Source organism: Chrysochloris asiatica, unplaced genomic scaffold (genome assembly GCF_000296735.1).
Source record: "Chrysochloris asiatica unplaced genomic scaffold, ChrAsi1.0 scaffold00211, whole genome shotgun sequence".
In the NCBI taxonomy this organism is placed as follows: domain Eukaryota; kingdom Metazoa; phylum Chordata; class Mammalia; order Afrosoricida; family Chrysochloridae; genus Chrysochloris; species Chrysochloris asiatica.
The window spans coordinates 1974802-1992758 of record NW_006408729.1 but is presented as its reverse complement, the minus strand read 5'-3'; the positions used below and the strand labels follow the sequence as shown (position 1 = coordinate 1992758).

General features: G+C 39.4%; 1 protein-coding gene across 1 annotated transcript in view; it reads left to right on the top strand.

Moving 5' to 3' along the window:
- NFKB1 (nuclear factor of kappa light polypeptide gene enhancer in B-cells 1) overlaps positions 1–11756 on the top strand; it is a 162481-nt gene extending 150725 nt beyond the window's left edge. The window contains exon 25 of the mRNA XM_006872726.1: positions 11680–11756. Coding sequence (XP_006872788.1) covers positions 11680–11756 — 77 coding nt within the window. The remainder of the gene's footprint in view (positions 1–11679) is intronic.
- The last annotated feature ends 6201 nt before the right edge of the window (positions 11757–17957 follow it).

Genomic DNA, 17957 nt, shown 5'->3' with positions numbered 1-17957 from the left:
CCTTATTTCCTTCACTTCTTTGTTTCTTCCTTTCTTTTCCTTCCTTTCATTTCTCCTTCCCTCTTTATCTCTTTCTTGCCTCACTCCTTGAAAGTAGCTCCATACTCATGCCTTCCAAACTTCTGGAGCCCAGCTCCCAAGCTCTTCATTAGACTCCTCTCCCTGTCCAGGAGCTACAAGCAAACAAGACTCTGGGATGTTTGCTTGCAGCAAACCTTCAGGAAACCATTCCACCTGTCACGAGCCTTATTTCCTGAGCACAGGAGATCTCTGCTGGAAGAAGCAGAACTTTGCACAGTCACCCGATAGCTGATCTGCCTCTTGCTACTGAACATTTTTGCTTCAGTAAAATTTGAAAGAATCTTATGAAATTTGGAGATTAGAAATTTCCTTGATTTTCTGACTGCAATTACTCCATCTCAGGTCTGAGAAACCCAGTGATTATTTCCCCTTAGTAGAGAACAAGCTGGAACTGACTCAGTGGCACACCACCATCACCATCACCAGAGAATAAGTAAATGGCTCTATCTTGTCTTTTGACAAGAGAAGTGGGAGACCCTAAAGCCTTGTAATTCAAGCTGCAGCCAACCTTATCCTATGAGGAACAGTAATCATAAACCAACATTTACTAACCCTGTCCTAGGCATTGTACTGGAGGCAGTGGTGTTTGGAGGGAAAAGCCACTTCCATGCAGCAGACCCAGGTTCCATTCCTGATCAATGTGCCTCATGTGCAGCCAGCCACCATCCAGTGGTGGAAGTTTCCTAACAACAACAACAAAACATAGTGCATCCTTTTTTTTTTTTTTTTCTTTTAATCCTCACAATAGCTCTATGAGATTGTTATTACTACTAATTTCACCTTAAAAGTAAGGAAAATGAAGCTTAGTGATTGACACAAGCTTAGTGAGGGTTAGTGATGGGCCCACAGTAAGTGTATTCTGAAAGCAAACTTGAAAATTGGAGGTCAAATATCAGAGGATGAGTCTATGCCCAATGCACCAAGTTGAGTAAGAAATATTCAAATCCCTCCAGCTTCGCATTATGAAACAGCAAGGGTCCTGCCCTCACCCACCTCACCAAGTCAGTCTCCAACTGCTCTCCTTGCTTTAGACACCACTATGGCATCCCAGAACCAGGGAAGCAAGTCACCTAGAAATATTGACTGAAAGAAAATCCACTGTCCTCTTCATGCCCAAGTTTGCCTGGTCCATTCCTTCATCAATAGGATGTTTTGGTAATAAAATTAGAATAATTTGTTGCCTCCAACTCATATATAGTGGTGGTTATATGCCGTGGAGTTGGTTCATAGCGACCCTGTATAGGGTTTCTGAGGCTGTAAATCTTTATGGGAGCAGAAAGCCTCATCTTTCTCCAGGGGAGCATCTGGTAGTTTTGAACTGCTGACCTTGAGGTTAGCACCCCAATTTGTAACCACTAAGTAGAACAACCTCATAGAGTTTCCAAGAAGTCCTGAATGCACAGTAAGGTTTAAGTGTTGGGTTGCTTGCTGAAAGGTCAGTGGTTCAAACACACTAGCAGCTCCTTGGGAGAAAGATGAGACAGTCTGCTTTCATTAAAATGTACAGTCTCAGAAACCCTATAGAGCTGTAATACTCTGTCCTATAGGCCTGGTATGAGTTGGAATCAACTCGACACAGTGAGTATTTTTACAGAGGCAGATTGCCACAGTTTTCTCCTGCCAAGCAGCTGGTGAGTTCAAACTAATCACCTTTTAGTTAGCAGTCAAGCACTTAATCACTGCACCACCAGGGCTCTTACAAACATTGGAATATCTGTCTAAATAGAGATCAAATAGTGATTCGTTTTTCATATCATTATGAGAAGAAGTCACATTTTTATATGAAAATCTAGAGCTTTAGATGAACAATCACCCCCTTTTAAAATGTTAACACTTCCATTTCTTTAAAGACTTAAACACTGCTGGTCATATATGACTTGTGTGTGACCTGTGACTCATGTTTCTGCAGATGTCTCTTCAGAATGACTATGCAGAATTGGCAGCTCTCAGAATAGATCAAGACCCTTACCATTCCCTAGCTGGGGCTTCTCTGTCCTGTCACTCCCACCTGCTCCCCTGGCCGGTGCGGTTCACAACCACCAAGGAACGGCACCACTGCTGCCCACCTTCCTTAGGCTTTCCATGATGGGGCAATAATAGTGATAAAAGCTAACGTTTGATGGATATTATTGTGTGCCAGACATTATGTTATCATGATCCATGCATTAGCTCATTTAGTCCCCTCAGTTTATGTATGAGGTTGATGTTAAATGCCTTCGAGTCAGTTCCAACTCATAGTGACCCTATGTACAACAGAACAGTGCCTGGTCCTGGACCATCCTAACAATTATTATTATGCTTGAACTCCTCATTGCTGCCACTGTATCAATCCATCTCCTTGAGGTTTATCCTCATTTTCACTGACCCTCTACTTTACCAAGCATGATGTCGTTTTCCAGAGATTGGTTTCTCCTGATAGCGTGTCCAAAGTCCATGAAACAAAATCTCACCATCCTTGCTTCTAAGTAGCATTTGACTGTACTTCCAATACAGATTTGTTGGTTCTTCTGGCAGTATACTCAGTATTCCTGGCCAACACCATCATCCAACGATATCAATTCTTCTTCGGTCTTCCTTATGCATTGTCTAGCTTTCACAAGCATATGAGGTGATTGGAAATACCCTGGCTTTGGTCAGACACACCTAAGTCCTCAAAATGGTATCTTTGCTTTTTAAAACTTCAAAGAGATTTTTTGCTGCAAATTTGCCCAATAAAACACATCATTTGATTTCTTGGTTGCTGTTTCCTAGCTTTGACTGTGGATCCAAGTAAAATGAAATCTATAGGTACTGTTACTACGACCATATTTAAAAATAAAGAAACAGAAGCACAAAAAATCAAATAGCTTGCCAACGTCCTCTAGCCTACCAGTGCTAAAGTTGGTACTCAGACCCAAGTATGTCTGAATCCAAACCCATACTTACTGCTCACTGTTGTACCAATCAGGATTTTTGGATTTTAAATACAGAATACCTGACTGCAAGCAGATTAACCAAACAGAGGCATTGTGTGTGTGTGTGTGTGTGTGTGAGTGAGTGTGTGAGAAAGAGAGAGAGAAAACATACAAATAGCTTAACATATTTCCCATTCCACAGTTTCTTAACATACTGATCAAGACACTAATCACATTCTTCAAATTGTGTCAATATTGTGTTTTAATTTTTTCATTTACACTTACAGTGAACTCAACATGATTGACTGCCTTGTTTTTCCAGGCATCGCCAGTTTTCCGCCTTTGACAAGATGTAATCTCACCATTTCTCAATTGTTATTGTTGTTGTTGTTGTTATGTGCCATTGAGTGAGTCTATTCTGACCCATAGCAACCCTGTATAGGGTTTCCTAGGAGCAGCTGGTGATCCTGAACCACTGACCTTGTGGTTCAAACCGACCTTCCTGTCCAGTGCACCAACCCTCAGCACCACACCAGGACTCCAATCATTAGTGGAAAATATTTTCATGTTCCTTCTCTGACGTGTTTCTGTCTTACACAGTTTCTGGCTGACATAGATTTTACTGTACTTTAATCTTCCTGCCTTCTCTTGTATACTTTAATATAGCTGTTGTGTTTTTGGTCTTACATAGATAATTTTTTAAAAGAAAGGAAAATTCAGTACACAATACTCAAGGGTGACAATCTCTACTCTTTGGGAAAAACTGTTGCTTTGTTTAAAGGCAAATTCAGGGAATCGTTCTAATCAAAGGTTTAAAAAGCAAATAGGGCCATAGTCTCAGGGACTCTTCCAGCCTCAATAGATATATTAAGTCTGGGTTCTTTAATAATTTGAAGTCCTGTTCCACATTTTCTCCCTTTCTACCATGGTTCGTTTATTGTGTTCCTGATCAGAACATTCAGTATTGGTAATCAGGCACCATCTAAATTTGCAGGTCTCAAGGAAGAGTAGGATCATGTAGACAATTAATCCTGTAGTCTTCTAGTCCAGTTCCTTCTGTGATTCTTGGATTTCCTTCATTCTCTTTTCGTCCAAATTAATAAAGACCAATGGTTATATCTTAGATGGTCACTTGTGAGTTTTAAAGAGCACAGGTATTACTCACAGTACTGGGAGGTAGGACATAAACTTTAAGAACTATATTATGCAAATTGACTGGATTGTCCCATGAGACCATAGCCCTAAACCTTCAAAGGAAGAGAACTAATCCCATAAGTTAATTGTAGTTGTCAAGTGTTGTCAAATCAGTTCTGACTCATAGCAACTCATATGCACAACAAAATAAAACACTGCCCAGTCCTGTGCCATCCCTATAATTGTTGTTATGTTTGAGCCCATTGTTTCAATCCTTCCCATTGGAAGTCTTCCTATTTTGAGGTGACCTTCTACTTTGCCAGATAAAATGTCCTTTTCCAGGGATGGGTTCCCTCCTGTTAATCTGTCCAAGGTATGTGAGATGAAGTCTCAGAATACTTGTTTCTAAGGAGCATTCTAGTTTTACTTTTTCCAAGACAGATTTGTTTGTTCTCTTGGCCATCTATGTTATTTGCAATATTCTTCACCAACACCATAATTTAAATGCATCAGTTCTTCTACAGTCTTCCTTATTCACTGTCCCACTTTGGTGTGAATATGAGGCAACTGAAAATACCATGGATTGGGTCAGATATACCATAGTTCTCAAACTAACATCTTTGCTCTTTCTTTCTTTAAAGAGATCTTTTGCAGCAAATTTGCCTAATGCAATACGTCATTTGATTACTTGACTGATGCTTCTGTGACTGCTGATTGTAGATCCAAGTAAAACAAAGTCTTTGACAACGTCAGTCTTTTCTCCATTTATCATATAATCCAGTTTCTGGGATTATGTGCTCAGCATACAGATTGAATAAATATTGTGAAAAGTTACAACCCTGACACATACCTTTCCTGATTTTCAGCATTCAGTATTCTCTTATTCTGTTCAATCAACTGCTTCTTTGCCTATGAACAAGTTCCTCATGAGCACCATGAACTGTTCTGGAATTCCCATTCTTCTCAATGTCATCCATAATTTCTTAAGATTAACACAGTAGGCTGTCTTTGAGCATGAGATAAAGTGATAAGTTTTATCTAATTAGTGTCAGCATCTGTAGCCCTACCCTCCACGTTTTATTGGTTAATGTCATTGTTGCAAAACCACACACAGCCTAGCATTTGCCGATTCATCCCTTTTCCTTATGTATAGCTTATTGACTTCAGTTACATCATATTGTGCAAACTTTACCCACATTCAATGCCACCATTCCTTTTTTTTTTAAGTGACTACTATCTATGAAGCACTTCTTCCTCTTCATCCCACCCCCAACCCTGGGAACTACTGATGAACATTGGCATCTGTGGCATCTGTGATAGTTAAGGTTTTGTGTCAACTTGACTAGACAAGGATTCTCAGGGGTTTGGCAGTAAGATGTTGTAATTACCAATGATGCGATCAGTTATGAGCAGCCAATCAAAGGAAATTTCCTCGAAGGTATGGCCTGCTTCCAATACGTTGGATTCTTGGGAAAGCTTGTTTGCTTTCTGGTGAGTCTGGATTGTGTATCTGACTTGTCATACTACCTCTGGTTCCCTGGACTAGAACCAGTGGGCTGCTGTATTACCTGGTGATGCGGGGAGTCATCAGCAGCCTGCAATCTTACCTGCTGACCTTGGATTCATTTACCTCTGCAGACAGAAACCTGTCATCTGACTTGATGGTTCATCAGCTCCTGTGGTTATATGAGTTAAGGGAAGCCTTCAGTCTGACATCTGACCCATGAACTTGAAACTTACCTTCTCTATAACTGTGTGAGCCATTTCCTTGATAAAAACCTCTGTGAGTGTATGTATGTGTGTGTATTGTTTTCTTAGTGTATTTTTTTTTCTTCTTTTTCTTCCTTTTATTTCCTCTCTTATTTTTCTCTTATATAGCTCCATTTTCCTGTCCCTCTTTTTTCTTTTTCAGTTATTCTCAAGTGTTTTTAAGAGTCCTGGTGTGGTGCTATGGGTTAATGCACTGGTCTGCAAAGTTGGTTTGATCTGCAAGGTTGGCAGTTCAAGTTCACCAGACACTCCTCAGAAACCCTATACAGAGTTGTTATGGGTTGGAACTCACTGGAACTTAATAACAACAAGAAGTGTTTTTAAATTTCTTCCTTTTATTTTTTTCTATTATTCTTCTCTTCTATAGATCCATTTCTGTCCCTTTTTTATCTTTATAGTGTTGTGTGTGTTTTTTTCTGGTTGCTGCCTGTTTTTATTTCTTTTTTCTCATTATTATTTTCTCTTTTCTTCATTGGTTCTTTGTTTTATTATTATATTTCATTTTCTTGTGTGTGAGGGGAAGGATTTTCTCTTTTCCAATCAACAGGAGACAGTAACTTTGTCCATAGAACCCAGCCAAAACTGTACCTTCTGCAGTTTCACCATTTGAGAAAGAGCCAGTACCAGCTCCTATACTACCTGATCAATGACAAACAGATACCAACACCAGTTCAGCCCAAACTAACTGAAATGCACGAATGGCAAATAAGAGTGGTGCACCTATTTCCATTCTCTATAAAGACTATACCTACAGTAGACAGTTAGTGAACCACATATAAAGGAATATTTAGAAGCTTGGAAGGCTTACAGCTGGGGGAATTTGTAGCAGAATCAAGAAATCTAGCGCTTTCTAATTCAAGATGCTCAGCTGCTCCCGTAGCCACCATTTTGGGAGAGACCAAGCGGGGCAAGGATCAGAACAGCCACGAATGCCTGACAGAACCACAGAGAAACAGGTGTGGACATTCTTTCATATATATATATTCATTAGTCTCTCACTGTCTGCTCACCTCATTCTGGTGACTAGAGGGGATGTCTGAGCTAATGGACACCCCACCCCCTCCCCTGGAGGAATTGATGCTTTTGAGATATGGTATTAGAGGAGAATATTGAAAGTGCCATGGGCTACCAACAGAACCAATAGATCCATGTTGCAAGAAGTGCAGCCAGAGTGCTCCTTAGAGGCCAAGATGGCCAAACTTCATCTCTCATACTTCAGACATATTGTCAGGAGAGATACCAGTCGCTGGAGAAGGATATCATGTTTGATAAGGTGGAGGGTCAGAGAAAAAGAGGAAGACCCCCAACAAGATGGACTGGTCAAGTGGCAGCATCGATGGACTCAAGCCTGGCAACAATAGTATGGTTGGCCCAGGACTGGGCAGTGTTTCGTTCTGCTGTGCATAAGGTCACTATGAGTTGGTACCGACTCAATGGCACCTAACAACAACAACAACAACACAACAAAATGCAAACATCAATTAAATACAAATATAACAATCTCATAATAGCCTTAAGACAACAGACAATTTTCACTTGCATGAAGAAGCAAAAAAGCCCCAGATGCACAGCCAGAAAATGTTTCTGAGGAAGAAAAAGTAATGGAACTCACTGAAGAAGAATTTGAAAGAATGATATTTAGGTACCTTCAAAGGATTGATGAAAAGATTGAAGAAAAAAATGAGAACACAGAAAAAAAACTTTACAAAAGAACATAAAACCTGCAATTAGATATCTAGAATATTAATACTAAGATCTCAGAAATGGGCAAAACATGCAAAGGGCAAAGGAATAGATTGGAAGCAATGGGAACCCAAATTAGTGAACTTGAAAATAAATCTCTCAACACTAGTATACTAGTAGAACAATCAGAAAGAAGAATGAAAAAAATCCAAAGAAACCGTCAGATTTACATGGGACACCATGAAGAGAAACAAATTACAGGTGATTGGAATTTCAGAACAGGAAGAGATGATAGAAAGCACAGAGAAAAATTTTGATGAGTTGTTGGAAGAATACTTCTCTAACATCATGAAAGATGATAAGATCATCATTCAAGAAGCTGAATGACCTCCAAACAGGACAGATCCAAAATAAATTCTCCAAGACATATCATAATTAAACTCTCCAAAACCAAAGACAAGAAAACAACTCTGAGAGCAGCTCCGGAAAAACCAAAAAGTTACTTACAAAGCAAAACCAATAAGACTAAGCTCTGATTTTTTCAGCAGAAATCATGAAGACAAAAAGGCAATGGGATGACAGATACAAAATTCTGAAAGAAAAAAAATTGCAACTAAGACTCACATAAGGAGCTCTGGTAGCATAGTGGTTATGAGTCGGGCTACTAACCTCAAGGTCAGCAGTTTGAAACTACCAGGCATTCTACAGGAGAAAGATGAGGCTTTCTGCTCCCATAAATATTTACAGAAACCCTATGCAGGGTCGCTATGAGTCAGAACTGACTCCATGGCACACAACCACCACGACCAAGAATCATATACTCAGCAAAACGGTCGCTCTAACATGATGACAAAAGCAGGATGTTCATAATAAACAGAAATTAAATGAATTTGTAATGACCAAACCAACTTTACAAAACATGTTAAAGGATGTTCTTTGGACTGAGAAACAACAGCATACAACACCTGAGATTACCCTACATGACAATACCACCCGGGACTCGATACAAATATGCTGTTGTTAAGTGCTGTCCAGTTGCTTCTGACCCATAGTAACCTTGTATAGGGTTTCCGAGGAGTGAATAATGGGTTTGAACTACTGAATTTGTGGTTCAAACTGACCTTGTCCAATACAGTGCCACATCAGGATTCCATAACAAACAATTCAGATATAGATTAAAAAAAAAAAAAAAGGTATCTCTGGTTCCCTATTTTTAGTCTTGTTAGCTTGTTTTACTTTGGAGAATACAGATATAGAAGTTTTTTAAGTTAAATAAACCTACAAGACTGAAAATAGGGAACCAAAGATAATAATTGCAATCCCTCCATGGAACAACAGTCATCCCACTCCCTCCCTGTGGCTTCTTCTATTTCCATTCCACCCACCTTCCCCTCCCTTCTCACCTTTGTCCTTAGGTACATGTTGCCCCTTTGATTTTGAATGATTGACCATTCCATCATTCATAGTGAGCGTACTTTACTAGTGTTGTTGTTTCCCCTGTATGTCTATCTACTACTTGGCTGAAAGTTGGGTCGTGAGGACGAATTCCTTTCCAGACTTGAAAGATGGTCCAAGGCCCTAGTCTCAGTTTCCTCCAGTTTCTTTCTAACCAGTAAGCCTGGGTTTTTGTTTGTTTGTTTTAATAATTTTGAGTTGTGTTCCACACATTCTGCCACTCTATTCAAGACCTTCTAATGTGATTCCTTTAAGAGCAGTTAGTAATGGTAGCTGTGCACCATCCAGTCCTTCTGGTCTCAGTCATGGAGACTGATGCTCAGATGTTCCATTAGTCCTTTGGACAAATTGATTCCAAGAATCTTCAATTATCAATAATCTTCTTTCTTCTGCAAATGGAGAGGCCTATAGCTGCACCTTAGACTGCCACTCATGAGCTTTTAATATCCCAGACACTATTCACTAAAGTAGGATGTGGAACATTGTCTTTGAGAAAGATATTATGCCAATTGACAATGGTATCCCTGAGACTATTGTCCTGAACTCCCATGTTCAGCTTCCCATCACCTTAAGATGTTTCATAATAGCTAAGAAATTTTCATCATTTGTCCCACCGTATGTTCCACCACATTCACCATTGTGTTAGCAGAAGAGCTAAATACTCCTGGACCCATATCCTTTTTCAAAATCTTGTATATCTGTGGGATATATAAACACGCACACACACACACACACACACACACACACACACACACACACAAGAGATTTAGTCAAAAATTATCTGCACTCTGGCTGCAGCATTTATTTTAATCAACTTTTAGAAAAGACAAATACATCATTTGTCAACATAATATCCTTGCTTTCCAATACACTTTGTTCATCTGTCAAAATTTCATAAAAGTTGATTAAAATAAGTTCTACAGCCAGAGTGTGGATAATTTTTGACTCACCCATTTATTTTTCCATCCTTTAATTTTTAATCTGTGCTTGTCTTTGTGTGTGTGTTGTTGTTGCTGTTGTTGTTGTTAGGTGCCATCGAGTTGGTACCGACCCATAGTGACGTTATGCACAGCAGAATGAAACACTGCCAGATCCTGGGCCATCCTCACTACCGCTGCCACTTTGCCAATCCATCTCGTTGGGGGTCTTCCTCTTTTTCTCTGACCCTCCACCTTACCAAACATGATATCCTTCTCCAGCAACTGGTCCCTCCTGACAATATGTCCCAAGTATGAGAGATGAAGTCAGGCCATCTTGGCCTCCAAGGAGCACCTTGGCTGCACTTCTTGCAACACGGATCGATTGGTTCTTTTGGCAGCCCAAGGCACTTTGAATATTCTCCTCCAACACCATAACACAAAGGCATCAATTCTTCTTCAGTCTTCCTTATTCACTGGCCAGCTTTCACATATATATGAGGTTATTGGAAAATACCATGGCTTGGGTCAGGCACACCTTAGTCCTCAAGCTGACATCTTTGTTCTTCAACACTTTAAAATGGTCTTGTGCAGCAGATTTGCCTAATGCAATATGTTGTTTGATTTCTTGACTGCTGCTTCATGAGTGTTGATAGTTGATCCAAGAAGAATCTTTTCTCCATTGATAAGAATATTGTTTATTGGTCCAGTAGTAAGGATTTTTGTTTACTGTACATTTGAGATGTAATCCATTCAGAAGACCACCACTCGTCTGTCAGTTTGTAGTACTGTGGTGGTCTTTGTGTGTAAGGGGTACCTATTGTAGACAGCATATTGAGATACCCTGTTTTCTAATCCATTCTGCTACTTTATGTCTCTTGACTGGGGCATTTAATCCATTGATGTTCACTGTCATTATTGATCAGTATGAATTGATTGCAGTCTTTTTCTGTGTGTTTTTTTGGGGTGCTGCTGGTTTCTTTGTTCTGCATACTTTGCTGTGCTAAGTTGTTGTTGTTGTTGTGTGTGTGTGTGTGCTTTTTCTTGTCAATGTCTTCAGTTTTAATGTTTTCTCAATCTTCATGTATTTTCGTTTTCTTCATTTAATGTAAAAGTATATTGCGTTTCTTTGAGATTACCCTGTATTTTATTCATTTCGTCACCATTTTAAAACTGTTTTATCTTGAAATCTACCTTGACTTCTGTAACTTATTTTCCCCCCACTTTATAGTTGTCTTGATCACAGATAGACATCTCTGATTCCCTATTTTCAGTCCTATAGTTTTGTTGTACTCTGGACACTTCCATGTCTGAACTGAATTCCAGGTGGTGTTGCTGTATGTCAATCTCTGGTTGTTGATTGATATTGTTGGTTCTCATTTCAAATAACTTCCTTTTGTATTATTTATTTATTTATTTCTTTTGTAGAGTTGGCTTGTTTTTAGAAAGTCCTTTAGTTTCTGTTTATTCAAAAACGTTCTAATTTTGCCATCATATTTGAGGGCAAGGTTGACAGTTCAAACTCACCAGCTACTCCTTGGAAATCCTATACAGGGCACTATGAATTGGAACTGACTCAACAGCACATAACAACAACAATTTGAGGGACAGTTTTTCTAGATATATAATTCTAGGTTGGCAGGTTTTTTTATTTCAGAGTCTTGTGTATGTCTCCCCATTGCCTGCTTGCCTGCATAGTTTCTGCTGAGATATTGGAGCTTAATCTTATTGGTTTTCCTTTTTAGGTAACAATTTGTTTTTCCGGAGATGCTTTCAAGATTCTTTCCTTGTCTTTGACTTTGCAGAATTCGATTATGATTAGTTGTACTGAATTTATTTTGGGTCTGTCCTGTTTGGGATTCATTCAGCTTTTTTAATGCTTATCTTCTCATCTTTCATGATGTTAAGAAAATTTTCCTTCAGCAGCTCTTTGACTACCTTTTTTGTGGTTTTCTTTGTCTTCTGGATTTCCAATTTCCAATTCCTCTTCTGGAATTCCAAACACCTGTAGGTTATTCCTCTTCATGTTGTCCTATATGAATCTTAGGCTCTCTTTGGATATTTTTCTTTTTCTTTTTCTTCTTCTTTTTTTTTTATGATTTTTCTTCTACCTTACTAGTATTGAGGATTTATCTTCAAACTCACTAGTTCAGGATTCATTGATTCAAGTCTACTCCTTTTCCCTTTCAATGTATTGTCCATTTCTGTTTTGTAGATTTTGCATTGTCTCCAATCCTTAGATCTATTTTGTTTGATTGTTCATGTAGCGCTTTTCTGAATTCTTCCTTGTTTTCCTCTACCTTTCTCTCAATAGTTTGAATGTAACTAAATATCATTCTCATAAACTCTTTTTCAGGCAGTTCAATTCCTCTTTTTCCTCAAAAACATTTTTTAGCTCTGCTTCTTAATCATTTGTTTGAGATACTCTGTCTTTTATTTCATGTGAACAGAGATGTCTGTTACTTTTAAGACATTATGATGGTGTTGTGTTTGTGTTTATGTATGTGTCTATGTCTGTTATTTTTGAGGCATGGTGGTGGTGGTGGTGTGTTTATATTAAGTTGATGAATATATATTGGTGTATTCTTAGGCACTCACCAACTGTTTTCTTGTGTGTGTTAGCAAGAGATGAGCTTGTGCACAGTTCTCTGTTTTCTGTTTTAGTTCAGTTCTGCATGAGTTTAGATGGTGTTGGTAGTTGTCACTGATCCAGTGATAGCCATTGGTAGTGACTGTAACCCAATTAGTGGAGCTGAAGAGGGTATGGCTGTGGTTGTGCTGTATGGCTGCCTTTGCTGTCTCCTGTTGGGTGAGGCAAGAAGAAAAGAAACTCTCACAACAGAGAATGCAAACAAACAAGCTAACAACAATGACAATTGCAACAACAACAACAAAAATACGAAGCAACAGTGGAAAAATAAGCATATGCTTCTGCGCCACCTGCTGGCCTCTTGCCTTTACCGCTGCCTGAGAAATTTCAAGATGGTCCCACTGTGCCTCTCTGACCTATAATCAGTCTTTTTCTTTTTCTTTCCTCTTTTCTGTACCCCACACATTTGTTCAGTCAGTTCAATTGAGAGCTAGTGCAGGACTGATTCAGAGCAGGGTCTCCTGAAGCAGGGACATTGCTAGTGTCTCCTCCCTTTTCAATTATGCATACTACCATGGAATCCATACAGGAACTTCCCTGGGGCTCTCCAATCATAGTCTGGTCATCAGGGGTGTGCAAGAAATCAGAAAGGAAAAGAGAAGAAAAAGAGAAAGGAAAAGGATCTTTGTCTCTTAGAGTCACAGACAGGTTCCTGGAATGTGAATATTTTCTTGTCCTTCAATCTGCTGTGGCATACCCTATCAACTGCCCAAAATCAGAAGTCACCTCTTTTCTTGCCTCATCTGTTCAACTCGTCCTCCTGGTAAGCACTTAATCCATTCATTTATCTCTTTATCTGAAGCTCAGTGTTCCAGGACCAGCCTCTGAATCTGTCTCATGCGGTTTTCTGTATCTTCGCCACAGAGGGTCCGCACAGCCATTCTGCCTAGTCCGTCCTCTTGCCCCTTCTCTTCCCAGAGATACCAATTTATAATAAAGTCAACTACAAATTAAAAAGAGAAATAGTGCAGATACAGAACTTCCAAAAGGCAAGGAAGTTAAGTAGATTTTAAGTGAGAACAAACCATTTTAAATAAGGAAAATTGTTAATAAAATACAGAGTAACCTTAAAGAAAAATAATATACTTGCACATCAAAATGTAAAAGGAGAAAAATTAGTAAGATTTAGTAAACATTACACAAAAGAAATGAAAATGAAAAGAAAACCCACAGGCAAAATGAACTCAGTGCAGAAAATTTTGTGGGACAAAGAAACCAGCAGCAACACAAAAAACACACAGCAAAATTATAGCGATCAATTCATACTTATTGATAATTACATGGGGTGTAAATGAATCAAATGCACCAGTCAAGACACAAAGAGAGCAGACTGATAGCAGCATCCTTTAATATGCTGTCTATAAAAGACACATCAAAAAGATGGAGATTGATCGAATACTCATCAACAGAAAAATGCTTAAAGAAACTTTGGTATGTGTACACAATTTAATACTATGCTATGTTGAAAAACAATGATGAAGCTATGAAATACCTCAAGACATAGATTAACCTGGAGGTTCTGACTCATAGTGACTTTGTATTGGGTTTCCGAAGAGCATTGGCTGGGTTTGAACTGCTGACTTTGTGGTTCGCAGTCTAGTGCTGATCCTACAATGCCTTACCAGGAGGACATTATGCTAAGTGAAATTAATGAAGCATAAAAGGACAAATATTGTATGAGACCAATATTGTATGGATTTTTTTTTTTTTTTTAAATAAAAGAAACAATCTCTGGTGGTTACAGGGGGAGGGAAATTCATTCCCAGACTAGCACTTTATGGTGCTACAAAATAATCACTGGACTACTAACCACATTGTTGGCAGTTCGAACCCACCAATAGTTCCTTGACAACCCTATGTAGAGTTGCTATGAGTTTCCCTTTACTGGGTTGATAAGGGTCAGAACCAACTCGAAGGCACTTAACAACAACAAGTAAAACTCCTGGGAAGTCACTGTTTTGATTGGACATTTTCTAAAGGCACTTTCTGGTGCTATGAAATAAGTACTGGACAACTAGCCACATCATTGGTAGTTTGAACCCACCAGCAGTTCATCAGAAACTCTGTATAAAGGTGCTATGAGTCAGAATTGACTTGACAAGTCTTAACAACAATAGCAAGACTAAAATAAGTGTAGTGCTTAGAGAACTTGTCTGCAGCCATCCACTGATCACAGAAACATGTCTAACATGTTTTCTTTGGAATAAAGGCATACATGTATGAACTGGAATCAAAAATCCTTTTTGACTTACCCTCATATTCAGAGGCAGGAATAAATATTAATGCTCAACTAAAAATTTCTATGAGTCAGAATGCTCCATTTCCTGGGAATTCTAGGTAGCTGAGCTATAATCTTTTGTACTTGCCCACTTTTATAGTATGTTGTGGCACAGGGAATATTCGATCAATCCTATTTAAAGGATGAGACCTAATCAGCCTGACTATGGTGGTGATGGTGGTGATTGTATGCCATGAAATTGGTTCCAACTCATAGCGACCCTGCATAGGCTTTCTCAGGCTATAAATCTTTACGGGAGCAGAAAGTCTCATCTTTCTTCTACAGAGAGGCTGGTAGTTTTGAACTGCTGACCTTAAGGTTAGCAGCCCGACTTGTAACCACAACACTACCAGAAATGGAGTCACTTATGCTAAGCCTAAATTTCTATTTCTTATAAATGTCTGATATTCCCAGAAGGTAACACCTAAGTGCAGTTCAGCTAATGATTTATTATGCAGTTCAGCTAATGATTTAGTATAGCCCTTCTAGCCATGATGAAAAGAGGCCTGGTAGCAGAGTGGGTTAAGCATTGGGCTGCTAACCACAAGGTTAGCGGTTAGAATCCACCAGCTGCTCCACAGGAGAAGGCTTTCTGCTCCCCCAGAGATTTATAGCTACAGAAACTCTATACAGAGTCACTCTGAATTGGAACCTACTTGATGGCATGCAGCAGCAGCCATAATGGGATCCTGGTGTGGTGCTATAGGATAAGCATTGGACTGCTAACCACAAGGTTGGCAGTTCAAATATACCAGCAGCTCCTTAGAAACCCTTTGCAGGACCGCTATGAGTCAGAACTGACTCCACTGCACTTAACAATAACAAAGCCATATTATTCTATTCTGTGATATATTGTAAATCCTAACTGCTATGCTGATTCTCCACACAGAGTCCAAGTACTTGTGCTGGGAGGGCAGAAACTGAGTGGGTGGGAGAATCCCCTTGGCCTGCTGTATGGAAGTCTACAAGGCAGCGTGGTGACTACTGTCCCTACTGCTGACTCCTCCAGTTGTGCGGATGCCCAGCACCAATGCCAGCCACAACGGACAGAAGAAACCGCAGGGGATCATAGACACAGCAGAAGATTATGCTAAAGAAAGATATGGAGTATCTTCACTGATACAATCACAAGAAAAAACAGATCGAGTCTTGGTTTGGGTTAGAGACTTCACAGTACAAAAAGCTGATGAAGTTGTCTGGATGTGTGCAAGGGTTCATACAAGCAGAGCTAAAGGGAAGCAGTGTTTCTTAGTCCTCCGTCAGCAGCAGTAGTTTACCCAGGCTATTCTGTCTGTAGGAGACCATGCAAGCAAGCAGATGGTTAAATTTGCTGCCAATCCTTCTACCTGATGGAGGATCAGGTAGACATGCAGTGAAGAGCTCCATCAGCAACAACATAGAATACCAGACCAAGCAGGTTCACGGGATGGTGCTAGAACTCTGAACCACATATAAAGGAATATTTAGAAGCTTGGAAGGCTTACAGCTAGGGGAATTTGTAGCAGAATCAAGAAATCCATTGCTTTCTAATTCAAGATGCTGAGCTGCTCCTGGAGCCTCCATCTTGGGAGAGACAAAGAGGAGGAAGGATCAGAGAAGCCACAGAACCTGACAGAACCGTGGAAATACAGGTGTGGACATTCATTTTTTTGGTATCTGTTCATTGGTCTCTTGCTGTCTGCCCACCTCCATTCAAGTGACTAGAGGGGATGCCTGAGCAAATGGATACCCCACCCCCACTCCTAGAGGGTTCTACTACACATGCACACAGGTCTTCTTGAAATTTAAAGTGACAGTTTCCACTTAAAACCAAACAGCTACCACTCGTCAGTTAGTTTGTCTACTGTGGTGGTTTGTGAGTTACTGTGATTCTGAAAGCTATGCCACCAGTATTTTAAATACCAGCAGGGTCACCCATGTGGACAGGTTTCACATGAGCTTCCAGATGAAGACAGACTAGGAAGAGTGATGAGCTACTTCCGAATTTTTAGTCACTGAAAACTTTATGAATAGCAGAAAAACACTGTCAGATATAGTGCCGGAAAATGAGCCTCTCATGTTGGAAGGTACTCAAAATGCAACTGGGGAAGAGCTGCCTCCTCAAAGTAGAGCTGACCATGATGACATGAATGGAGTAAAGTCTGTGGGAGAAAAGCCAGTGGGACCTTTGTTTGCTGATGGGGCACAACTTAAAATGAAGAGAAACAATGTAAACATCCATTGAAAATCAGAACATGGAATGTACGAAATACGAATCTGGGAAAATTGGAAGTTGTCAAAAATAAAATGGAACGCATAACTATCGATATCTTAGGCATTAGTGAACTGAAATGAACCATTTTGAATCTGATGACCACATGATTTACTTTTTTTTGCTTAAAAAAAAAGTATTCCAGGAATGACAAATTGAAGAGGAATGGTGTTGCATTCATTGTCAAAAAGAACATATCCAGATCAATCATGAGGTACAACGCTGTCTGTGATAGGAAACTATCCATGCGCCTAGAAGGAAGATCAGTTAATACCACTATTATTCAAATTTTGCACTAACCATAAAGCCAGTGAGGATGAAATAGAAGAATTCTACCAACTTCTTCAATCTGAAATTGATTAAACATGAAATCAAAATGTATTGATCATTACTGGTGATTGGAATGCAAAGGTTGGGATCAGTAGTTGGAAAATATGGCCTTGACGATATAAATGATGCTGGAGAATGCATGAAAGAATTCTGCAAAACCAATGATTTGTTCATGTCAAATACATGGACCAAGAGGCAGTTGTTCAAACAGAACATGGGACCACTGAATGGTTTAAAATTAAGAAAGGTGTGTGACAAGGTTGTATTCTTTCATCATACTTATTCAGCCTGTATACTGAACAAATAATCCAAGAAGCTGGGTTATATGAAGAAAAATGTGGCATCAGGATTGGAGGAAGACTCATTAACAACCTGCGATGTGCAGATGATACAATCTTGCTTGCTGAAAGTGAAGAGGAATTAAAACATTTACTGATGAAGATCAAAGAGCACAGCCTTCAGTATGGATTACATCTTAATGTCAAGAAAACAAAAATCCTCACCACTGGACCAA